The sequence below is a fragment of the Coregonus lavaretus genome (genome assembly GCF_964263955.1).
Source record: "Coregonus lavaretus genome assembly, contig: HAP1_SCAFFOLD_1269, whole genome shotgun sequence".
Lineage (NCBI taxonomy): Eukaryota > Metazoa > Chordata > Actinopteri > Salmoniformes > Salmonidae > Coregonus > Coregonus lavaretus.
This window is the reverse complement of record NW_028156269.1, coordinates 38,754-64,641: the sequence shown is the minus strand read 5'-3', so window position 1 is coordinate 64,641 and position 25,888 is coordinate 38,754. Positions and strand designations below refer to the sequence as shown.

General features: G+C 44.9%; 2 protein-coding genes across 2 annotated transcripts in view; one reads left to right on the top strand and one right to left on the bottom strand.

Moving 5' to 3' along the window:
• Positions 1-6,760, bottom strand: part of abcg2b (ATP-binding cassette, sub-family G (WHITE), member 2b) — a gene marked incomplete at its 5' end in the record, with an annotated part of 43,712 nt that extends 36,952 nt beyond the window's left edge. The window contains 3 exons of the mRNA XM_084200532.1: positions 2,786-2,903; positions 3,368-3,427; positions 6,588-6,760. Of these exons, the coding sequence (XP_084056658.1) occupies positions 2,786-2,903; positions 3,368-3,427; positions 6,588-6,760 (351 nt within the window). The remainder of the gene's footprint in view (positions 1-2,785; positions 2,904-3,367; positions 3,428-6,587) is intronic.
• Positions 6,761-12,189: 5,429 nt separating this feature from the next.
• On the top strand, positions 12,190-23,625 carry LOC311126540 (HUWE1-associated protein modifying stress responses-like). The gene is made up of 4 exons (XM_084200534.1): positions 12,190-12,605; positions 13,770-13,850; positions 15,133-15,429; positions 22,029-23,625. Exons 1-4 carry the CDS (start codon positions 12,410-12,412, stop codon positions 22,301-22,303), a joined length of 849 nt encoding a protein of 282 aa, XP_084056660.1. The 5' UTR covers positions 12,190-12,409; the 3' UTR covers positions 22,304-23,625.
• The last annotated feature ends 2,263 nt before the right edge of the window (positions 23,626-25,888 follow it).

Sequence of the window (25,888 nt, the reverse complement as noted above, 5' to 3'; positions counted from 1 at the left end):
ACTTGGAGCAGTCTGTCAACACCACAGTGAAGGTTTTAGAAAGGTAGACAACATATCTTACACTCCCCTATAACCAGAATGGCTTGGAGCAGTCTGTCAACACCCTAGTGAAGGTTTTAGAAAAGGTAGACAACATCTCTTACACTCCCCTATAACCAGAATGACTTGGAGCAGTCTGTCAACACCCTAGTGAAGGTTTTAGAAAAGGTAGACAACATCTCTTACACTCCCCTATAACCAGGATGACTTGGAGCAGTCTGTCAAAACCCTAGTGAAGGTTTTAGAAAAGGTAGACAACATCTCTTACACTCCCCTATAACCAGAATGACTTGGAGCAGTCTGTCAACACCCTAGTGAAGGTTTTAGAAAAGGTAGACAACATCTCTTACTCTCCCCTATAACCAGAATGACTTGGAGCAGTCTGTCAACACCACAGTGAAGGTTTTAGAAAGGAGGTAGACAACATCTGTTACACTCCCCTATAACCAGAATGACTTGGAGCAGTCTGTCAACACCACAGTGAAGGTTTTAGAAAGGTGTAGACAACATATCTTACACTCCCCTATAACCAGAATGACTTGGAGCAGTCTGTCAACACCCTAGTGAAGGTTTTAGAAAGGTGTAGACAACCTATCTTACACTCCCCTATAACCAGAATGACTTGGAGCAGTCTGTCAACACCCTAGTGAAGGTTTTAGAAAGGTGTAGACAACATATCTTACACTCCCCTATAACCAGAATGACTTGGAGCAGTCTGTCAACACCCTAGTGAAGGTTTTAGAAAGGTAGACAACATCTCTTACACTCCCCTATAACCAGAATGACTTGGAGCAGTCTGTCAACACCCTAGTGAAGGATTTAGAAAGGTAGACAACATCTCTTACACTCCCCTATAACCAGAATGACTTGGAGCAGTCTGTCAACACCCTAGTGAAGGTTTTAGAAAAGGTAGACAACATCTCTTACACTCCCTTATAACCAGAATGACTTGGAGCAGTCTGTCAACACCCTAGTGAAGGTTTTAGAAAGGTAGACAACATCTCTTACACTCCCCTATAACCATAATGACTTGGAGCAGTCTGTCAACACCCTAGTGAAGGTTTTAGAAAAGGTAGACAACATCTCTTACACTCCCCTATAACCAGAATGACTTGGAGCAGTCTGTCAACACCACAGTGAAGGTTTTAGAAAGGTGTAGACAACATCTCTTACACTCCCCTATAACCAGAATGACTTGGAGCAGTCTGTCAACACCCTAGTGAAGGTTTTAGAAAAGGTAGATAACATATCTTACACTCCCCTATAACCACAATGACTTGGAGCAGTCTGTCAACACCACAGTGAAGGTTTTAGAAAGGAGGTAGACAACATCTCTTACACTCCCCTATAACCAGAATGACTTGGAGCAGTCTGTCAACACCACAGTGAAGGTTTTAGAAAAGGTAGACAACATCTCTTACACTCCCCTATAACCAGAATGACTTGGAGCAGTCTGTCAATACCACAGTGAAGGTTTTAGAAAGGAGGTAGACAACATCTCTTACACTCCCCTATAACCAGAATGACTTGGAGCAGTCTGTCAACACCACAGTGAAGGTTTTAGAAAAGGTAGACAACATCTCTTACACTCCCCTATAACCAGAATGACTTGGAGCAGTCTGTCAATACCACAGTGAAGGTTTTAGAAAGGTGTAGACAACCTCTCTTACACTCCCCTATAACCAGCATGACTTGGAGCAGTCTGTCAACACCACAGTGAAGGTTTTAGAAAGGTGTAGACAACATCTCTTACACTCCCCTATAACCAGAATGACTTGGAGCAGTCTGTCAACACCCTAGTGAAGGTTTTAGAAAGATAGACAACATCTCTTACACTCCCCTATAACCAGAATGACTTGGAGCAGTCTGTCAACACCACAGTGAAGGTTTTAGAAAGGTAGACAACATATCTTACACTCCCCTATAACCAGAATGACTTGGAGCAGTCTGTCAACACCACAGTGAAGGTTTTAGAAAGGTGTAGACAACATCTCTTACACTCCCCTATAACCAGAATGACTTGGAGCAGTCTGTCAACACCACAGTGAAGGTTTTAGAAAGGTAGACAACATATCTTACACTCCCCTATAACCAGAATGGCTTGGAGCAGTCTGTCAACACCCTAGTGAAGGTTTTAGAAAAGGTAGACAACATCTCTTACACTCCCCTATAACCAGAATGACTTGGAGCAGTCTGTCAACACCCTAGTGAAGGTTTTAGAAAAGGTAGACAACATCTCTTACACTCCCCTATAACCAGGATGACTTGGAGCAGTCTGTCAAAACCCTAGTGAAGGTTTTAGAAAAGGTAGACAACATCTCTTACACTCCCCTATAACCAGAATGACTTGGAGCAGTCTGTCAACACCCTAGTGAAGGTTTTAGAAAAGGTAGACAACATCTCTTCCACTCCCCTATAACCAGAATGACTTGGAGCAGTCTGTCAACACCCTAGTGAAGGTTTTAGAAAAGGTAGACAACATCTCTTCCACTCCCCTATAACCAGAATGACTTGGAGCAGTCTGTCAACACCCTAGTGAAGGTTTTAGAAAAGGTAGACAACATCTCTTACACTCCCCTATAACCAGGATGACTTGGAGCAGTCTGTCAACACCACAGTGAAGGTTTTAGAAAGGTAGACAACATCTCTTACACTCCCCTATAACCAGAATGGCTTGGAGCAGTCTGTCAACACCCTAGTGAAGGTTTTAGAAAGGAGGTAGACAACATCTCTTCCACTCCCTCACCTGCACCACGTAGCCAGATATGAGTCGGAGGTCGCTGTCCACCATCTTCCCATCCACCAGAACCTGACCAAACTTCAACCCTGCTGGGTCCTTACGACCTGCTATCACATCCAGGAGACTAGGGAGAGAGGAGAGGAGAGGGGGTGTGGGTCCTTACGACCTGCTATCACATCCAGGAGACTAGGGAGAGAGGAGAGGAGAGGGGGTGTGGGTCCTTACGACCTGCTATCACATCCAGGAGACTAGGGAGAGAGGAGAGGAGAGGGGGTGTGTGTCCTTACGACCTGCTATCACATCCAGGAGACTAGGGAGAGAGGAGAGGAGAGGGGGTGTGGGTCCTTACGACCTGCTATCACATCCAGGAGACTAGGGAGAGAGGAGAGGAGAGGGGGTGTGGGTCCTTACGACCTGCTATCACATCCAGGAGACTAGGGAGAGAGGAGAGGAGAGGGTGTGTGTGTGTGTGTGTGTCTGTGTGTGTCTGTGTGTGTCTGTGTGTGTGTGTGTGTGTGTGTGTGTGTGTGTGTGTGTGTGTGTGTGTGTGTGTGTGTGTGTGTGTGTGTGTGTGTGTGCGTGACTTACGATGTTTTTCCACTTCCTGTCGGCCCCATGATGGCGTTCATCCCTGGTCTCATGATGCCGCTGGAAAAGCCAATCAGAAATGACCATGACACAGAATAACCAATCAGAAATTACCATGACATCAAAAGTGACCATGCTATAAAATGACCAATCAAAAGTGACTACCATGACACAGCATAACCAATCACCTGTGCTCAGGAGCTTGTTCTCCAACTGAGATAAAGCCTAGGTGTTAAGCAGTGAGAGTTAGCATTAGGGACCTTGTTAGCCCACTGAGATAAAGCCTAGGTGTTAAGCAGTGAGAGCTAGCATTAGGGACCTTGTTAGCCCACTGAGATAAAGCCTAGGTGTTAAGCAGTGAGAGCTAGCATTAGGGACCTTGTTAGCCCACTGAGATAAAGCCTAGGTGTTAAGCAGTGAGAGTTAGCATTAGGGACCTTGTTAGCCCACTGAGATAAAGCCTAGGTGTTAAGCAGTGAGAGTTAGCATTAGGGACCTTGTTAGCCCACTGAGATAAAGCCTAGGTGTTAAGCAGTGAGAGCTAGCATTAGGGACCTTGTTAGCCCACTGAGATACATTTTAACACAACTGTTTTCCAACTGTTTAAATTCCTTGAGTACAATGACAGGTCAAGGGGAGTGGAAGGTCTGACGGGTCAACACCAGATAACATCAGGTCAAGGGGAGTGGAAGGTCTGACTGGTCAACACCAGATAACATCAGGTCAAGGGGAGTGGAAGGTCTGACTGGTCAACACCAGATAACATCAGGTCAAGGGGAGTGGAAGGTCTGACTGGTCAACACCAGATAACATCAGGTCAAGGGGAGTGGAAGGTCTGACTGGTCAACACCAGATAACATCAGGTCAAGGGGAGTGGAAGGTCTGACTGGTCAACATCAGATAACATCAGGTCAAGGGGAGTGGAAGGTCTGACTGGTCAACACCAGATAACATCAGGTCAAGGGGAGTGGAAGGTCTGACTGGTCAACACCAGATAACATCAGGTCAAGGGGAGTGGAAGGTCTGACTGGTCAACACCAGATAACATCAGGTCAAGGGGAGTGGAAGGTCTGACTGGTCAACACCAGATAACATCAGGTCAAGGGGAGTGGAAGGTCTGACTGGTCAACACCAGATAACATCAGGTCAAGGGGAGTGGAAGGTCTGACTGGTCAACATCAGATAACATCAGGTCAAGGGGAGTGGAAGGTCTGACTGGTCAACACCAGATAACATCAGGTCAAGGGGAGTGGAAGGTCTGACTGGTCAACACCAGATAACATCAGGTCAAGGGGAGTGGAAGGTTTCACTGGTCAACACCAGATAACATCAGGTCAAGGGGAGTGGAAGGTCTGACTGGTTAAAAGTAGTGCCCTGTGTAGGGAATAGGGTTCCGTTTGATGCCATTCCATTTGTGCCGTTCCGGCCATTATTATGAGCCGTCCTCCCCTCACCAGCCTCCTGTGTTATCAATACACCCAGTCACTACAAAGATACAGGCGTCCTTCCTAACTCAGTGGCCGGAGAGGAAGGAAACTGCTCAGTGATTTTACCACGAGGCCAATGGTGACTTTAAAACAGTTACAGTTTAATGGCTGTGACAGGAGAAAACTGAGGATGGATCAACAACATTATAGTTACTCCACAATACTAACCTAAATGACAGAATGAAAAGAAGGAAGCCTGTACAGAATACAAATATTCCAAAACATGCATCCTGTTTACAACACGGTACAAAAGTAAAACTGCAAAAGATGTGGCAAAGAAATGACCTTCATGTTCTGAATACAAAGTATTATGTTTGGGGCAAATCCAACACAACACATCACTGAGTAACACTCTTCATATTTCCAATCATGGTGGTGGCTGCGTAATGTTATGGGTATTCTTGTCATCGGCAAGGACTAGGGAGTTTTTTTTTTTTTGGAGAAAAAAAACAGAATAGAGCTAAGCACAGGCGAAATCCTAGAGGAAAACCTGGTTCAGTCTGCTTTCCAACAGACACTGGGAGATGAATTCACCTTTCAGCAGGACAATAACCTAAAACACAAGGCCAAATCTACGCTGGAGTTGCTTACCAAGAAGACAGTGAATGTTCATGAGTGGCCTAGTTACAATTTTGACTTAAATCGGCTTGAATATCTATGGCAAGACTTGAAAATGGCTGTCTAGCAATGATCAACAACCAACTTGACAGAGCTTGAAGAATTTTGAAAATAATAATGTGCAAATATTGTACAATCCAGGTGTGCAAAGCTCTTAGAGACTTACCCAGAAAGACTCACAGCTGTATTCGCTGCCAAAGGTGATTCTAACATGTATTCACTCAGGGGTGTGAATACTTGTGTAAATGAGCTATTTATGTATTTCATTGTCAATACATACAACATACATTAGTGTTTTAATTTCATTAATGTTTTACGAATGTTCACTTTGACATTACAGAGTATTTTATGTAGATCATTGACAAAAAATAACAATTAAAAATCAATTTTATTGTAACACAATAAAATATGTAAAAGTCAAGGGAGGTGAATACTTTTTGAAGGCACTGTGGAGACTAACCTAACCACTGATCTAGGACCTGATGGCCCTGTGGATACTAACCTAACCACTGATCTAGGACCAGATGGCACTGTGGATACTAACCTAACCACTGATCTAGGACCTGATGGCCCTGTGGATACTAACCTAACCACTGATCTAGGACCAGATGGCACTGTGGAGACTAACCTAACCACTGATCTAGGACCTGATGGCACTGTGGAGAATAACCTAACCACTGATCTAGGACCTGATGGCACTGTGGAGACTAACCTAACCACTGATCTAGGACCTGATGGCACTGTGGATACTAACCTAACCACTGATCTAGGACCTGATGGCACTGTGGATACTAACCTAACCACTGATCTGTATACACGCAGCCATTCACACACACAGATACACAAGTATTAACAAATCTTCATTTTTCTCTTACCATAGTCTTTCTCTCTCTCTCCCTCTCTCTTTCTCTCTCTCTCTCTTTCTCTCTCTCTCTCTCTCTCTCTCTCTCTTTCTCTCTTTCTCTCTTTCTCTCTCTCTCTCTCTCTCTCTCTCTCTCTCTCTCTCTCTCTCTCTCTCTCTCTCTCTCTCTCTCTCTCTCTCTCTCTCTCTCTGTCTCTCTCTCTCTCTCTCTCTCTCTCTCTCTCATACTCCCCCCCCACACCCATTCCCCTACCTGACGTCTTTGAGGATGTGTTTCTCAGGTCCTCTCTTGTGGCAGGGTCCTCTGCTCTCCATGACAGAGTAGTGTAGTCTAGAGAAGGAGACGGTGGGACCAGGCTCCTGGAACATCACCTCTGGATCAGCTGCTGCCGCTGGGCCTCCTACTGAGCTGCCTGGCTTAGACATCCTCCTCACAGAGAGACAGAGAGAGAGAAGGAGAGGGAGATAGAGAGAGAGAGAGAGAGAGAGAGAGAGAGAGAGAGAGAGAGAGAGAGAGAGAGAGAGAGGCTGTCAAGCCCCAGCCAAGGAAGACTGAGAGAGAGAAAGAAAGGGGGACAGAGAAAAATAGGTGCTGTATTCACTAGGAAAGAGAAAGAGAGGTGCTGTATTCACTAGGAAAGATAATGTTAGATAGAGACAGACAGAGGCAGACAGACCGAGAGGGGAGTTGTGTGCTGCAGTAGCTATCTAACCTATGTTCTAACTTCAAGGCAATGTATCCCCAGATTGCCCAGCCACCGCCCCTTTACACCCCCTGTCAACCAATCAGACAGGGGCATGGGTGCGGCTGCGCCCTACCAGAGGGCAGAATAGTGAACTTTGAATCCCGGCCTTGACAATGAGGTGCCTTGACAACAGGAGAGCACGGCAGCACGTGAGATGACACCTGTCTTCACCAATGACGACGTATATAAACCCTGGATTGCTGATGCTATGTATTGGCCATTGACAGGCTTTGAAGCCACCGGTCGGCCATATTGGCTCTCCCCAGCAGGAGCAGTCCTCCGTAGGAATGAATGGAATTAAATGTTTCAAGGACAGAAGTGCATGTACTTAAGTGTTCTTTTGATGTAGTGGAGGAAAACGTGTTTGTATATGGTTCTTTAAAAAAAAAAATAATAATTATGATGTTCACTGTTGCAGTGCCAACTTTGGGAGCATGTGGTCCTTGAAAAACTCCTCTAGTCCAGCAACATGAGTCTGCGGTCAGAGGTCATCAGGCTGGATGGGGATGGAGGCTTTGGTGGTCCACGACAACGAAGAAGCCTGTGTCCCTTCCGGTGATGAGGAGCTGCCCTTTGACCTGGTGCCAGTAAGGATGGCCTTCAAGGAGGCGGTAAGACCCTCCTTCCTCTTGGAAATAGAAATCCTTTGACTTCACTGCCTCTTCCATGGTATAGAAATCCTTTGACTTCACTGCCTCTTCCATGGTATAGAAATCCTTTGACTTCACTGCCTCTTCCAACGGTTAAGGTCCATTGCACCATAGGGACCCTTGACCTCCACCACTGCTGTGGTGCCCACCAGACCATCCAGTGAGGCACCCAGGATCCCAGACCCCTGTGACCCAAAGCCCTGACTCCTGCACATCCATCCCTGTAGCCATTTTTGAATGCCTTGATGACCTCCTCTTCGTTAACCTGTGGCCCCACTTTACAGACAACACCCAACGACCTTTTTTTTTTTTTTTAGCAGCGCTGGAGTAACGCGCTTGGCCCTAACCACTGCTCCATAATTGCCGGCCGTCAGCCTCCCTCTCCTCATGGTGTGCCAGTTGGGGTTGGTGCGCTGTCCAACTGTTGCCTGCCGTATATAGCCTCCTGCTGCTCCAGCGCCACAGCGCCACGCCACGCCAGGATGCCCTTGTTTTTTTAACAGCGTCTGGTACAGACATTTGCATTCATAAGTTGTGTCTCGTCTCCATCTCTCCACTTCCATCTTATTTATTTCTTGTTCGTTTTGCCTTGATCTTGCCTGTCATTTCATTGCTTCGGTCCGATGACAGGGAGGGTAGCCATGGAGACATGGCCATTCCACTGAACCTGCCCCCTGAGAGAGTTCCTTAGCCACTGAAGATCCTTCTCTGTGGGCTCTCGGGGACAGAGGGTTGTAGTCTTCAGCCGGGTACAGGTCCTCCACGGACTGCACCTGGTTGGGCCACGGCTGGCTTCCCTCCACTCTCATTCCACATCCATACAGCCGATGTTGTGAAACCGCCAAAATAGACTGCATGGCTACACTTGTGAGCTCCACCGATGCATTCGCACGTGGTAGAGAGAACTCCCTGGTCACCTAGAGAGACCTGCCAACAGGAAGGATGTTAAGTGCCACATGCCTTTCAGTGCATGACTCTGAACACCTTGAAATGCATTTGTTGTAAGAAATGTGCTACATAAGTCAAGTTTGATTTGATTGATGACATTACAGTTGTAGAATATTTAATTAACTGTCATTTTCACATGAGGACAAGTGCAGTTTTTCCATAAACCTTTCATTAATAGCTTGGGATTTTATCACTTGACATATCAATAATAATATGCCATTTAGCAGACGCTTTTATCCAAAGCGACTTACAGTCATGCGTGCATACATTTTTACGTATGGGTGGTCCCGGGGATCGAACCCACTACCCTGGCGTTACAAGCGCCGTGCTCAATCATATAGTGGGAAGGGATCCTATAAAACAAGACTGTGTGAATGCATATACCACTCTGAATAAATAAATACTGTGCCTTTGAAGATGTGTCTCTGGTCATGAAACTACACTGAACAAAAAATATAAACGCAACATGTAAAGTGTTTCCACGAGCTGAAATAAAATATTCCAGAAATGTTCCATACGAACAAAAAGCTTATTTCTCTCAAATTTTGTGCACAAATTTGTTTACATCCCTGTTAGTGAACATGTCTCCTTTGTCAAGATAATCCATCATATAATGGCATATCAAGAAGCTGATTAAACAGCATGATCATTACACAGGTGTGTTCTATAGCACATTTACATTTACATTTTAGTCATTTAGCAGACGCTCTTATCCAGAGCGACTTACAGTTAGTGAATACATATTTTTTTATACTGGCCCCCGTGGGAATCGAACCCACAACCCTGGTGTTGCAAACGCCATGCTCTATCAACTGAGCTACATCCCTGCCGGCCATTCCCTCCCCTACCCTGGACGACGCTGGGCCAATTGTGCGCCGCCCCTGAGTCTCCCGGTCGCGGCCGGCTGCGACAGAGCCTGGATTCGAACCAGGATCTCTAGTGGCACAGATAGCACTGCGATGCAGTGCCTTAGACCACTGCGCCACTCAGGAGTAGCACCATCAAGGACCCTTCTCAGATGACCTTGACCCTCTGACTAAACTGTGGGAGAACTTCACCTCGTAAGAATCTTACTTTTCCGGGACAGAGATATTGAAACTGTAATGTCATTTTAAAGGGGTAAAATGTACAAACAGCCAAATAGGATAGTCACAGATTCTGCCTAAAATGTACTGAACAGATCAAGATAAACTGACTATTTAAAGATGGACTATGCAGAAATCCCTCCGCCATATCCTGTTAGCTAAACATTACAATCGTTCGCTTAATTTCTGTTTATGTGACAAAACAAGCAAGTGTAGAGAACCAAGTGTAGTGTAGAGAACCAAGTGTAGTGTAGAGAACCAAGTGTAGTGTAGAGAACCAAGTGTAGTGTAGAGAACCATTGTACCCAGTGGTGCGTATTCATGGGTGCCAAGGGAAGCCTGGCTTCCCCAAAAAAATGGACTGAGAAAAAAAACATAAAATAATTGATCTTTATATTTCTATGCTTCATCATTTTCCTTCGATTCGTAAAGAGGCTGAATGTATCTCACCGGAGAAAGCATCCCAGTGAGCGAAACAGCGCCCCCTCTGTCTCCGTATGTGTAGGCCCATCTATCTGATGCTGTCTGGTCAAAAAGAGTATGACATTGTTGCCGCCCGTAGCATTGAACGCAAGGGAAGCCAGGAGAGCACTTGGCTTCCCTTGATACTTTTTTTTTTTGTGCTAAAGAATAGTCCATCAGCTTTGAGCTAAACTGAGTAGACTCAACTGTGAATGGTCCTGGCACACCCCCCCCCCCCCCCCCCCAACAAAAAAAAAAAGTTTCAAGGGAAGCCAGTTTGAATTTGGCTTCACCCCAATCACATCACATCAAAAGCACACGTAATTTACAGAAAAAAAACTTGAATTGTTGCATTTTGTTGTGTTGTTCTCCGGTGGCTAGCTAGCTAGCTAGATAAAATCGTCCCTTTCCTAAAATAGCTGTGGATGGAGATAGGGATTTGTATTTGTGGTGTTACTTAATTCAGACGTTGTGCCCCTGGCCTAAGAGGATGGAAGTTCAACATGTAGCTAGATGTAGAAGGCTAATGTTAACTAGCCTGGCTCATCGTTGCCCATGAAAGGAAGTTAGGCTAGCTAGCGAGAAAACATTTTAGCCAGGTAGCCTAGGACAACAAAAACTAAAAGCTTGTACTGTATGACTGAGTAATGAAAGAGAGGAGGATGGCGTTTGTCGACAAGTAGGGTGAGTCAACACGTTTTTTTTCTACTTGCACGCTCACAGAAATCAGTACCATGGACAGCCACATCATATTTAGCTTACGTTGATTGGACTAAATGGTTTTTGGTATCTTAGTTGTCACTGTATTAGACTAAGCAGAGGTGATTTGATGATGTTGAAATGTTGAAGTTGAAATGGTGCTGGAATAGTGGAGGCAGCTGCAGTTTTCTTTGTGACTTGTGGTAACTCTCCGTGGGACTCTCCAAAACAAAACTTAAGGGAAACATAGAAATAGCACACATAGAACAGATCTACCGCTTGTATGGAATAAGCATATGTATAGTTACTTTTGCCATAATTCTTATAAGTCATGCATATAAACAGAAATAATATATATTTCCCAACATTTTGGTGTAGATTCCCTCTAGCTACTCAGGAAGACACTTCTGAACAAGCACATGACCTTGTGAGGATCTGACATTCTGGGGCAGAGATATTGGAACTCAGGTGGCAAGTGTTATCCAGACAAGTTGACATTTTTGAGGTAATTATCGATTTCAGCCATATTCACTGAATGTAAAGAAAAAATAATGTATATATATATATAATAATAATAATAATTTATATATATATATATATATATATAATAATATATATACTTGGAATTCCTGATGACTATTTCCATTATGGCCATTTTAACCAGATTTGACCTTTGAAACCCCTTTAAAAGTGCCTTAAAAATCTAAATGTAAGCTGTTATCCGGCCTAACTTTATGGATCTAACATTATTGTTTGATCTAGCATGGATGACAGCCCGTAACAAGAAAAACAAATAAAGGTTGGCTGGTCTACTAAAGGGGCCCATTTATAATTATTGGGCTACTTTCTGACTGTAGGCCAGAGTTTGAGGCTAAATAATATCGGTTGTAAACTGCCCCCACCTCCCCACCCTGTTATCCGGGTTGCTTGGGACCTCCCTACCCTAAACCCTACCTTAACCCTTACCTAACCTTAACCTTAACCATTTTAAACATCAACTTGTATGGGGTAGGGACATCCCAAGGATCCTGATAGCCCATGACCCTCTGGACAGACACGGTATGACAGTCAGGGGCAGGGATCAACGTTGTTGTTCTATGACGTCCTCTTCCCACATCCAATGAAGATTTGAGGATAATTCGGAGAACAACGCCCAAAGCACCACTGCGGCCCAATCGTTATGAAGCATTGTGAGAAATAGGCGGGGTTTGTTAACAAGCACGTTACATGTTTTTTAAGAAATTCTCTGTCGACGACTCCTTCAGTTTGTTGAGAACCGGGTGCGATGACGACTAGCTAGCTAGCGTTAGCCACCCAATGTTTTCACAATGCGGATCTAGCTAGAACAACAGCTGTTTTTTTTTTTTAGCGTTTCTACGGCGAATTTACCAAGCATCCGATTAGTATTCGCGTCTATAAGAAAAAAAAAACGGGGCGACTTATAATAAAACCGTAACGGGGAATAGACGCTTAATTGCGATTATTATGGAGGCGAAGAAGGAGGAGGGCGAAGTGGAGATCCAGGAGCACGGTCCCGAACATTGGTTCTCCAAATGGGAGCGGCAGTGTTTGGCCGAGGCGGAGCAAGAGGAGCCAAGCGAGGACGAGTCGGAACAAAGTCGGCAGAAACTATGGCACCTCTTCCAAAATTCCGCTACTGCGGTCGCACAGCTATACAAAGGTCCGAATACTTCGCTAACAACTAGCTAGCATTTAGCTAACTTGGATAGCTTTTTTTTTAGCTAATTGGCAGCTATCAGATAGACTCGAGTGGCAAGGCAACAAAGGATATTAACGCTAGCTAGCTCGCTGTTTTTGTTGGCAACCATTTTAAAAATCGCAGACCGTACTTGTAGTCTGTTAGAAATGTAGTTAATATGAAATTAACTAACATTGGCTAAGAATAATTTGTCATCTTAACCCCTGCTAGCTTGTCGACGTTAACTGGCTGCTAACTTAGCTAGCTAGTTTACGTTCGCTCATGTCAGGAACTTGCCAGTAACAGTACTGTAGCTAGCTCGGAGCTAACTAAAGATAGCATAGCTACAACTTTTTTAAATCTATTTTGACCGCTGTACATCGTTCAAGTGATTTACATGTCTTTGTTCAAAATGTATTATGTCGAGTTTCGCCAATTTGTGTCTCGAGTTAACTAGCGGTCTGGCCGTAACGCCGTTAGCTAAACAAAATGGCGAAGCGCAGGGAGGAGTTTTTCGGTTGAAAACAACTATTTGCTATTAACGACCAAGCCGTTTCTGTTGTCTGACACTCCGTCCGCTTGACACATTACAACACTTGACTATTCACCTGGTCTGGCCAATCCATTTTAACGATGAGGTGAATTTATAATAACGCTGACAACGTTACTAGGACAAAATGGCGATGGGATTATGACTAATGTTAGCTATCTGAGATGCTATAAAAAATTGTTATTTCTAGCTAGCTAACGTTAGTCTACCAGTCATCACAACGTTCTACATTGAAATCTTTAGTAAAACAACCACTATGCCGTCATAGCTATATTAGTTTTGCCCGTTGTGTCCCAAGCCAGTGTTCAGCTAGCTAGATAACTGTCGCTGCTTTCTTTGCCATAGGTTTGGTCTTCGCATATAAACACAGTGAAGTCAGTCTCATGCAGCTCAGTCAGACAAAATGGCGTTGCTTAGCCAAGCTGAAGCAAGTTGAAGGGTCAAGTATAGAAAGTTGTCTATTCAAAGTTACGCTGGCCGGGCAGAGTTGCAGTCTACTTAGAAGATGATGTATGTTAGACACATAAACATGGTATGTATGGTATGGTGAATGTCATGTTGCGCCGGTTGTAAACATTTCCTGTTTGTGTTTTCAGACAGAGTTTGTCAACAGCAGGGGCTGTCTCTCTGGGTTCCCTTCCAGAACGCGGCTACTGCCGTCACCAACCTCTACAAAGGTAACAAATGCTGATTTTTAACTTCTTTATTGTGTGTTTTTGTCTTGGCTGTGTGAGACTGTGTTGTGTGTCTGTGTTTCATCAGCCTATGAACTCGCTGCTGCTAAAATGATTTCCCGGGGGACACTCAGTGAACTAGAACATGGTCTACCACCCTAACCTCTCTCTCGCTCTCTGTCTCTGTCTGTCTCTCTGTCTGTCTCTCTGTCTGTCTCTCTCACTCTCTCTCTCTCACCCCCTCTCTGTCTCTCTCTCTCTTCCCCTCTCCTCCATAACTACACCCATACTCAGTGTTGTAGCTAGATCACCAGGGTCCTGTTCACTAGGACATGAAATGGAAGCATAAATGCCGTTGTGGGGAACCTGTCCAATAGCAAATGCTTATTTTTCTTTGTTGTTGCAAGCTGCTTTCTAAGGGTGTGCACTATTGAATACAACTATGTATGCATGAGGTGAGGGTAAGGGCTGGGGTTGTTTCTATTGAGCTCAGTTTCAAAGCTATTAGTCATTATGTGAATGTGTTGGAGACTAATGCTACATGCTATTAGCACTGTAAGTCATTATGTAAATGCATGGAGACTAATGCTACCTGCTATTAGCACTGTCAGACATTATGTAAATGTATTGCAGACTAATGCTACCTGCTATTAGCGCTGTAAATCATTATGTATGTCTGGAGACTAATGCTACCTGCTATTAGCGCTGTAAGTCATTATGTAAATGTTTTGGAGACTAATGCTACCTGCTATTAGCACTGTGAGACATTATGTAAATGTTTTGGAGACTAATGCTACCTGCTATTAGCGCTGTAAGTCATTATCTAAATGTTTTGGAGACTAATGCTACCTGCTTTTAACACTAAGACAGTAAGTAATTATGTAAATGTCTTGGAGACTAATGCTACCAGCCTCTCACCCTCTCTCCCCCCTAACAGAGTTGGTAGAGTCCCACCAGCGGAGCTATGAGCTGGGGATCCAGCGGGCGTACCATCCTCTCACCCTCTCTCTCTCCCCCCTAACAGAGTCTGTAGAGTCCCACCAGCGGAGCTATGAGCTGGGGATCCAGCGGGCGTACCAGCCTCTCACCCTCTCTCTCTCCCCCCTAACAGAGTCTGTAGAGTCCCACCAGCGGAGCTATGAGCTGGGGATCCAGCGGGCGTACCATCCTCTCACCCTCTCTCTCTCCCCCCTAACAGAGTCAGTAGAGTCCCACCAGCGGAGCTATGAGCTGGGGATCCAGCGGGCGTACCATCCTCTCACCCTCTCTCTCTCCCCCCTAACAGAGTCGGTAGAGTCCCACCAGCGGAGCTATGAGCTGGGGATCCAGCGGGCGTACCAGCGCCGTAATAAAGACGTGCTGGCCTGGGTGAAGAAGAGGAGGAGAAACATCAGGAGGGAGGACCTCATCAGCTTTCTGTGTGGCAAGGCCCCGCCCCCGCGCAACCCCCGTCGCGATGCGCAGACGCCCAAACACGGACACGCCCTCTCTGTGATGTCACCCAGCAGGCCGCCGCCCACGGAGAGCGGGTCGTCTGTGGAGGCTGACCTGCAGCCCTTCAGAGAGGCCATCGCACTGCACGGTGAGAAGGATACACACACACACACACTGCACAGTGAGATACGCTCTTTCACTCTTTTTTTTTTTTCTCACTCAGTTTCTCTGGGAGAATCCCAATTGCATTTCCTTCATTATTCGCGGCCTCGCCTCCTCGAAACCCATTGGGTGAGAAGGTCAGAGGTCCTGCCCCTCTGACGTTCTCATCCAATGGGTTTTGAGAAGGAGCAAGGAATCAAGGAAATAATATTTTATATAGCGCTTCTATAAATATACATTTTTATATACAGTGAGGGGGAAAAAAGTATTTGATCCCCTGCTGATTTTGTACGTTTGCCCACTGACAAAGAAATTATCAGTCTATAATTTTAATGGTAGGTTTATTTGAACAGTGAGAGACAGAAAAACAACAAAAAAATCCAGAAAAACGCATGTCAAAAATGTTATAAATTGATTTGCATTTTAATGAGGGAAATAAGTATTTGACCCCCTCTCAATCAGAAAGATTTCTGGCTCCCAGGTGTCTTTTTATACAGGTAACGAGCTGAGATTAGGAGCACACTCTTAAAGGGAGTGCTCCTAATCTCAGTTTGTTACCTGTATAAAAGACACCTGTCCACAGAAGCAATCAATCAATCGGATTCCAAACTCTCCACCATGGCCAAGACCAAAGAGCTCTCCAAGGATGTCAGGGACAATATTGTAGACCTACACAAGGCTGGAATGGGCTACAAGACCATCGCCAAGCAGCTTGGTGAGAAGGTGACAACAGTTGGTGCGATTATTCGCAAATGGAAGAAACACAAAAGAACTGTCAATCTCCCTCGGCCTTGGGCTCCATGCATGATCTCACCTCGTGGAGTTGCAATGTTCATGAGAACGGTGAGGAATCAGCCCAGAACTACACGGGAGGATCTTGTCAATTATCTCAAGGCAGCTGGGACCATAGTCACCAAGAAAACAATTGGTAACACACTACGCCGTGAAGGACTGAAATCCTGCAGCGCCCGCAAGGTCCCCCTGCTCAAGAAAGCACATATACAGGCCCGTCTGAAGTTTGCCAATGAACATCTGAATGATTCAGAGGAGAACTGGGTGCAAGTGTTGTGGTCAGATGAGACCAAAATTGAGCTCTTTGGCATCAACTCAACTCGCCATGTTTGGAGGAGGAGGAATGCTGCCTATGACCCCAAGAACACCATCCCCACCGTCAAACATGGAGGTGGAAACATTATGCTTTGGTGGTGTTTTTCTGCTAAGGGGACAGGACAACTTCACCGCATCAAAGGGACGATGGACGGGGCCATGTACCGTCAAATCTTGGGTGAGAACCTCCTTCCCTCAGCCAGGGCATTGAAAATGGGTCGTGGATTGGTATTCCAGCATGACAATGACCCAAAACACACGGCCAAGGCAACAAAGGAGTGGCTCAAGAAAAAGCACATTCAGGTCCTGGAGTGGCCTAGCCAGTCACCAGACCTTCATCCCATAGAATATCTGTAGAGAGAGCTGAAGGTTCGAGTTGCCAAACGTCAGCCTCGAAACCTTAATGACTTGGAGAAGATCTGCAAAGAGGAGTGGGACAAAATCCCTCCTGAGATGTGTACAAACCTGGTGGCCAACTACAAGAAACGTCTGACCTCTGTGATTGCCAACAAGGGTTTTGCCACCAAGTACTAAGTCATGTTTTGCAGAGGGGTCAAATACTTATTTCCCTCATTTAAAATGCAAATCAATTTCTAACATTTTTGACATGTGTTTTTCTGAATTTTTTTGTTATTCTGTCTCTCACTGTTCAAATAAACCTACCATTAAAATTATAGACTGATAATGTCTTTGTCAGTGGGCAAACGTACAAAATCAGCAGGGGATCAAATACTTTTTTCCCTCACTGTGTGTATATATATATATATATATATATATATATATATATATACATACTTCAGGTGATTGCGGGACTAAACCTGATATAATAATATGTATTTTATACGCCGCTTTTCATTACAAAGAGAATCTCAACGACGCAGTAAAAACAAACAAAACCCATGTAGAGAGAAAGGCTGGGCAGTAGCTTAATGTGGAGATCTGTCAGGTCTTGGTGATGGTCTTCACCAGCTTCAGATGATAAGGTGTTGTTCAGAAAGGCTGGTAGCTTAATGCCAATACCATACTATATACAGGGTCAGTTCCAGGGTCAGTTCAATACCATACTATATACAGGGTCAGTTCAATACCATACTATATACAGGGTCAGTTCCAGGGTCAGTTCAATACCATACTATATACAGTGTCAGTTCAATACCATACTATATACAGGGTCAGTTCAATACCATACTATATACAGGGTCAGTTCCAATACCATACTATATACAGGGTCAGTTCCAGGGTCAGTTCCAATACCATACTATATACAGGGTCAGTTCAATACCATACTATATACAGGGTCAGTTCAATACCATACTATATACAGGGTCAGTTCCAGGGTCAGTTCAATACCATACTATATACAGGGTCAGTTCCAGGGTCAGTTCAATACCATACTATATACAGTGTCAGTTCAATACCATACTATATACAGGGTCAGTTCAATACCATACTATATACAGGGTCAGTTACAGGGTCAGTTCCAATACCATACTATATACAGGGTCAGTTCAATACCATACTATATACAGGGTCAGTTCCAATACCATACTATATACAGGGTCAGTTCAATACCATACTATATACAGGGTCAGTTCAATACCATACTATATACAGTGTCAGTTCAATACCATACTATATACAGGGTCAGTTCCAATACCATACTATATACAGGGTCAGTTCAATACCATACTATATACAGGGTCAGTTCAATACCATACTATATACAGGGTCAGTTCCAATACCATACTATATACAGGGTCAGTTCCAGGGTCAGTTCCAATACCATACTATATACAGGGTCAGTTCAATACCATACTATATACAGGGTCAGTCCAATACCATACTATATACAGGGTCAGTTCCAATACCATACTATATACAGGGTCAGTTCCAATACCATACTATATACAGGGTCAGTTCCAATACCATACTATATACAGGGTCAGTTCCAGGGTCAGTTCAATACCATACTATATACAGGGTCAGTTCAATACCATACTATATACAGGGTCAGTTCCAGGGTCAGTTCAATACCATACTATATACAGGGTCAGTTCCAGGGTCAGTTCAATACCATACTATATACAGGGTCAGTTCCAATACCATACTATATACAGGGTCAGTCCAATACCATACTATATACAGGGTCAGTCCAATACCATACTATATACAGGGTCAGTCCAATACCATACTATATACAGGGTCAGTTCAATACCATACTATATACAGGGTCAGTTCCAGGGTCAGTTCAATACCATACTATATACAGGGTCAGTCCAATACCATACTATATACAGGGTCAGTTCAATACCATACTATATACAGGGTCAGTTCAATACCATACTATATACAGGGTCAGTTCAATACCATACTATATACAGGGTCAGTTCAATACCATACTATATACAGGGTCAGTTCCAGGGTCAGTTCAATACCATACTATATACAGTGTCAGTTCAATACCATACTATATACAGGGTCAGTTCCAATACCATACTATATACAGGGTCAGTTCCAATACCATATTAACAATGTGCAGGGATACTGGAGTGATGGAGGTAGATGTATGTATGTATGTATGTATATATATATATATATATAGGGGTCAGGTGACTAGGATATATGATAAAATGAGTAACAGCAGCATAAATTATGATTCTATGTGCGTGCTTGTGTGTAGAGTCTTGCCATTAGTCCAGCTAACTGCCAAGCCAAACAAACTGACTTGCCATTAGTCCAGCTAACTGCCAAGCCAAACTGACTTGCCATTAGTCCAGCTAACTGCCAAGCCAAACTGACTTGCCATTAGTCCAGCTAACTGCCAAGCCAAACAAACTGACTTGCCATTAGTTCAGCAACTCCATGGGTCAAAACCACCAGATATTGTAGCTCAGAAACAACCCATGTAGAGCGAAAGGCTGGGCAGGAGCTTAATGTGGAGATCTGTCAGGTCTTGGTGATGGTCTTCACCAGCTTCAGATGATAAGGTGTTGTTCAGAAAGGCTGGTAGCTTAATGCCAATACCATACTATATACAGGGTCAGTTCCAATACCATATTAACAATGTGCAGGGATACTGGAGTGATGGAGGTAGATGTATGTATGTATGTATGTATGTATGTACAGTGGGGGAAAAAAGTATTTAGTCAGCCACCAATTGTGCAAGTTCTCCCACTTAAAAAGATGAGAGAGGCCTGTAATTTTCATCATAGGTACACGTCAACTATGACAGACAAATTGAGAAAACAAATTCCAGAAAATCACATTGTAGGATTTTTAATGAATTTATTTGCAAATTATGGTGGAAAATAAGTATTTGGTCACCTACAAACAAGCAAGATTTCTGGCTCTCACAGACCTGTAACTTCTTCTTTAAGAGGCTCTTCTGTCCTCCACTTGTTACCTGTATTAATGGCACCTGTTTGAACTTGTTATCAGTATAAAAGACACCTGTCCACAACCTCAAACGGTCACACTCCAAACTCCACTATGGCCAAGACCAAAGAGCTGTCAAAGGACACCAGAAACAAAATTGTAGACCTGCACCGGGCTGGGAAGACTGAATCTGCAATAGGTAAGCAGCTTGGTTTGAAGAAATCAACTGTGGGAGCAAATATTAGGAAATGGAAGACATACAAGACCACTGATAATCTCCCTCGATCTGGGGCTCCACGCAAGATCTCACCCCGTGGGGTCAAAATGATCACAAGAACGGTGAGCAAAAATCCCAGAACCACATGGGGGGACCTAGTGAATGACCTGCAGAGAGCTGGGACCAAAGTAACAAAGCCTACCATCAGTAACACACTACGCCGCCAGTGACTCAAATCATGCAGTGCCAGACGTGTCCCCCTGCTTAAGCCAGTACATGTCCAGGCCCGTCTGAAGTTTGCTAGAGTGCATTTGGATGATCCAGAAGAGGATTGGGAGAATGTCATACGAAACCAAAATAGAACTTTTTGGTAAAAACTCTACTTGTCGTGTTTGGAGGACAAAGAATGCTGAGTTGCATCCAAAGAACACCATACCTACTGTGAAGCATGGGGGTGGAAACATCATGCTTTGGGGCTGTTTTTCTGCAAAGGGACCAGGACGACTGATTCGTGTAAAGGAAAGAATGAATGGGGCCATGTATCGTGAGATTTTGAGTGAAAACCTCCTTCCATCAGCAAGGGCATTGAAGATGAAACGTGGCTGGGTCTTTCAGCATGACAATGATCCCAAACACACCGCCCGGGCAACGAAGGAGTGGCTTCGTAAGAAGCATTTCAAGGTCCTGGAGTGGCCTAGCCAGTCTCCAGATCTCAACCCCATAGAAAATCTTTGGAGGGAGTTGAAAGTCCGTGTTGCCCAGCGACAGCCCCAAAACATCACTGCTCTAGAGGAGATCTGCATGGAGGAATGGGCCAAAATACCAGCAACAGTGTATGAAAACCTTGTGAAGACATACAGAAAACATTTGACCTGTGTCATTGCCAACAAAGGGTATATAACAAAGTATTGAGAAACTTTTGTTATTGACCAAATACTTATTTTCCACCATAATTTGCAAATAAATTCATAAAAAATCCTACAAAGTGATTTTCTGGATTTTTTTTTCTCATTTTGTCTGTCATAGTTGACGTGTACCTATGATGAAATTTACAGGCCTCTCATCTTTTTAAGTGGGAGAACTTGCACAATTGGTGGCTGACTAAATACTTTTTTGCCCCACTGTATGTGTGTGTGTATGTGTGTATGTATGTATGTATGTATGTATGTATGTATGTATGTATGTATGTATGTATGTATGTATGTATGTATGTATGTATGTATGTATGTATGTATGTATGTATGTATGTATGTATGTATGTATGTATGTATGTATGTATGTATGTATGTATGTATGTATGTATGTATGTATGTATGTATGTATGTATGTATGTATGTATGTATGTATGTATGTATGTATGTATGTCAGGTGACTAGGATATATGATAAAATGAGTAACAGCAGCATAAATTATGATTCTATGTGCGTGCTTGTGTGTAGAGTCTTGCCATTAGTCCAGCTAACTGCCAAGCCAAACAAACTGACTTGCCATTAGTTCAGCTAACTACCTAGCCAAGCTGACTTGCCATTAGTTCAGCAACTCCATGGGTCACAACCACCAGATATTGTAGCTCAGAAACACTAAAGAAGTCTCCCCCCCCCCAAAAAAAACGTAAAATAAAAATACTTAAAACAATGTACAGGAGCTCTCTGCCTTCTTCACGGCGCCATGGCAACCACGGAACTGATTAATTAAATGCAATTGGGATTCTCCCCCCCTATCTCACCCAGCTCTCCCTCTAATCTTTCAGTCTCTGGGTAGATGTGTATAGACACTGCTTGATTTTTACTGACACCTGTGTTGTAATTCTCCTCCAGGCCTGAGTATGTCTCTAAAACCTGTATAATAATAATATTATTATTAATATTGTTGTAATTCCCCTCCAGGCCTGAGTGGGGCGATGGCCAGTATATCCGTGCGTTCCGGTGCCCCCGGCTCCCCGACGCACCTAACACGCGACAGCCCCGTCGCTCCGCAGCTGGGTCGTAACCGTAGGAACGGTCTCCACGACGTCGACCTGAACACCTTCATCGCCGAGGAGATGGCGCTCCATTTGGAGAACGCGGCGGCAACCGCTGCAGCCAATAGGAAGAGGGCATCTGCCCAGTGCAGTGATGTCATCACAGACTCGCCCACCCATAAACGCAACCGGATGCTCTGAGTATCCCGGATATCACACATGCACACCGACTCATACACACACGCTCAGACACATTTCACACACGCTCACGCACACAAATTACACACAAAACGCACACTAGATATTTTTCTTCACAGTCGCGGGGCCGAGCTGATTGGATGATGACTGATGCACCGGCCGGCCAATCAACCCCTCCCAACCTGGCCCCTCCCCCTCTGTGTTGCTTCCAAATAAAGAAACATGTAAATGGAAAAAAAGGCACTCATCCCTCCTCCCTCTGTCATCTGTCATCCCTCCTCTCTCTGTCCTCCCTCTGTCATCCCTCCTCCCTCTGTCATCCCTCCTCTCTCTGTCATCTGTCATCCCTCCTCCCTCTGTCATCCCTCCTCCATCTGTCATCCCTCCTCCCTCTGTCATCCCTCCTCCCTCCTCTCTCTGTCATCCCTCCTCCCTCTGTCATCCCTCCTCTCTCTGTCATCTGTCATCCCTCCTCCCTCTGTCATCCCTCTGTCATCCCTCCTCCCTCTGTCATCCCTCCTCCCTCTGTCATCCCTCCTCCCTCTGTCATCCCTCCTCCATCCCTCATCCCTCCTCCCTCTGTCATCTGTCATCCCTCCTCCCTCTGTCATCCCTTCTTCCTGTGTTCCCTCCCTCATGTTTGGCATGACAAGGACTTGTAATGACTGTGCTGGTAGCTCACTAGCAGCCTGTCTAGACCCCTGGGATGAAACTATGTATTGGCCGTGTGTTCTGAGTGGTGGGCTGGTGGGGAGATTGGGACAGACCTGCCTCACCCCCCTGTTACTAGGGGTGTATTAAAGAGGGGGGGGGGTTCTGTTCGGGTCCTGAGGCCTAGAAGCCTTCATGTTTTAGTAGCCCCTCTCAAGCGCCTGTGTCTGTCTCTCGATGCGTGTTTGACAGAACTGTCACTAAGTGTGTGTGTGTGTGACTTGTCTTTTGAGGAAGCTGCTATCTCTGGCACAGCGGGAGGTGCTGGGGTGTGTGTCCGCAAGCACGTGTGGCTGTGTGTGTGTGCAAGCCTGTGTGTGTGTTCGTTCCGCACAATCCTGACTGGATTCATGTATATTTCTGTTTTGTTTTATAAAGCAACCCCCCCCATAGCTCTTCCTGTCTCTTCTCTATAACCTTTAACCCCTAGTTCTTCCTCTCTATCTATCTACTGTGTATATACATTATGACAACTAGGTGCTGCTATTGTATGATGCAGACATACATGTGGTACATATTGTAAAAAAAAAAAAAAAGAAGAAATGCAAAACCATCGAATTGTTAATGTAAAATAATGATTCTGGCATTAAACAAAACAAGCTTTTAACTATTAACAGTTTTAATGTTTGTCTTTTTAACCAGGGATGAACATTTTAAGCTAGCCCGGGGATAGTACTGATCAGACCAGGCTAGTAGTAAATGTACCAAACTAGCCCGGGGATAGTACTGCTCCAGGCTAGTAGTAAATGTACCAAACTAGCCCGGGGATAGTACTGCTCCAGGCTAGTAGTAAATGTACCAAACTAGCCCGGGGATAGTACTGATCAGACCAGGCTAGTAGTAAATGTACCAAACTAGCCCGGGGATAGTACTGCTCCAGGCTAGTAGTAAATGTACCAAACTAGCCCGGGGATAGTACTGATCAGACCAGGCTAGTAGTAAATGTACCAAACTAGCCCGGGGATAGTACTGATCAGACCAGGCTAGTAGTAAATGTACCAAACTAGCCCGGGGATAGTACTGCTCCAGGCTAGTAGTAAATGTACCAAACTAGCCCGGGGATAGTACTGCTCCAGGCTAGTAGTAAATGTACCGAACTAGCCCGGGGATAGTACTGCTCCAGGCTAGTAGTAAATGTACCAAACTAGCCCGGGATAGTACTGATCAGACCAGGCTAGTAGTAAATGTACCAAACTAGCCCGGGGATAGTACTGCTCCAGGCTAGTAGTAAATGTACCAAGCTAGCCCGGGGGATAGTACTGATCAGACCAGGCTAGTAGTAAATGTACCAAACTAGCCCGGGGATAGTACTGCTCCAGGCTAGTAGTAAATGTACCAAGCCAGCCCGGGGATAGTACTGCTCCAGGCTAGTAGTAAATGTACCAAACTAGCCCGGGGATAGTACTGCTCCAGGCTAGTAGTAAATGTACCAAGCTAGCCCGGGGATAGTACTGCTCCAGGCTAGTAGTAAATGTACCAAACTAGCCCGGGGATAGTACTGCTCCAGGCTAGTAGTAAATGTACCAAACTAGCCCGGGGATAGTACTGCTCCAGGCTAGTAGTAAATGTACCAAGCTAGCCCGGGGATAGTACTGCTCCAGGCTAGTAGTAAATGTACCAAACTAGCCCGGGGATAGTACTGATCAGACCAGGCTAGTAGTAAATGTACCAAACTAGCCCGGGGATAGTACTGCTCCAGGCTAGTAGTAAATGTACCAAACTAGCCCGGGATAGTACTGATCAGACCAGGCTAGTAGTAAATGTACCAAACTAGCCCGGGGATAGTACTGCTCCAGGCTAGTAGTAAATGTACCAAGCTAGCCCGGGGGATAGTACTGATCAGACCAGGCTAGTAGTAAATGTACCAAACTAGCCCGGGGATAGTACTGCTCCAGGCTAGTAGTAAATGTACCAAGCCAGCCCGGGGATAGTACTGCTCCAGGCTAGTAGTAAATGTACCAAACTAGCCCGGGGATAGTACTGCTCCAGGCTAGTAGTAAATGTACCAAACTAGCCCGGGGATAGTACTGCTCCAGGCTAGTAGTAAATGTACCAAACCAGCCCGGGGATAGTACTGCTCCAGGCTAGTAGTAAATGTACCAAGCTAGCCCGGGGATAGTACTGCTCCAGGCTAGTAGTAAATGTACCAAGCTAGCCCGGGGATAGTACTGATCAGACCAGGCTAGTAGTAAATGTACCAAACTAGCCCGGGGATAGTACTGCTCCAGGCTAGTAGTAAATGTACCAAGCTAGCCCGGGGATAGTACTGCTCCAGGCTAGTAGTAAATGTACCAAACTAGCCCGGGGATAGTACTGCTCCAGGCTAGTAGTAAATGTACCAAACTAGCCCGGGGATAGTACTGCTCCAGGCTAGTAGTAAATGTACCAAACTAGCCCGGGGATAGTACTGCTCCAGGCTAGTAGTAAATGTACCAAGCTAGCCCGGGGATAGTACTGATCAGACCAGGCTAGTAGTAAATGTACCAAACTAGCCCGGGGATAGTACTGCTCCAGGCTAGTAGTAAATGTACCAAACTAGCCCGGGGATAGTACTGCTCCAGGCTAGTAGTAAATGTACCAAACTAGCCCGGGGATAGTACTGATCAGACCAGGCTAGTAGTAAATGTACCAAGCTAGCCCGGGGATAGTACTGCTCCAGGCTAGTAGTAAATGTACCAAACCAGCCCGGGGATAGTACTGCTCCAGGCTAGTAGTAAATGTACCAAACTAGCCCGGGGATAGTACTGCTCCAGGCTAGTAGTAAATGTACCAAACTAGCCCGGGGATAGTACTGATCAGACCAGGCTAGTAGTAAATGTACCAAACTAGCCCGGGGATAGTACTGCTCCAGGCTAGTAGTAAATGTACCAAACTAGC

What these genes read in the sequence shown, in the direction of transcription:
- LOC311126540 (XM_084200534.1), top strand. Translation starts at nt 12,410, where the DNA reads ATGGAGGCGAAGAAGGAGGAGGGCGAAGTGGAGATCCAGGAGCACGGT. An exon ending in GGTCGCACAGCTATACAAAG is followed by an intron (nt 12,606 to 13,769) that starts GTCCGAATACTT and finishes TTGTGTTTTCAG; the next exon opens with ACAGAGTTTGTCAACAGCAG. An exon ending in AGAGGCCATCGCACTGCACG is followed by an intron (nt 15,430 to 22,028) that starts GTGAGAAGGATA and finishes ATTCCCCTCCAG; the next exon opens with GCCTGAGTGGGGCGATGGCC.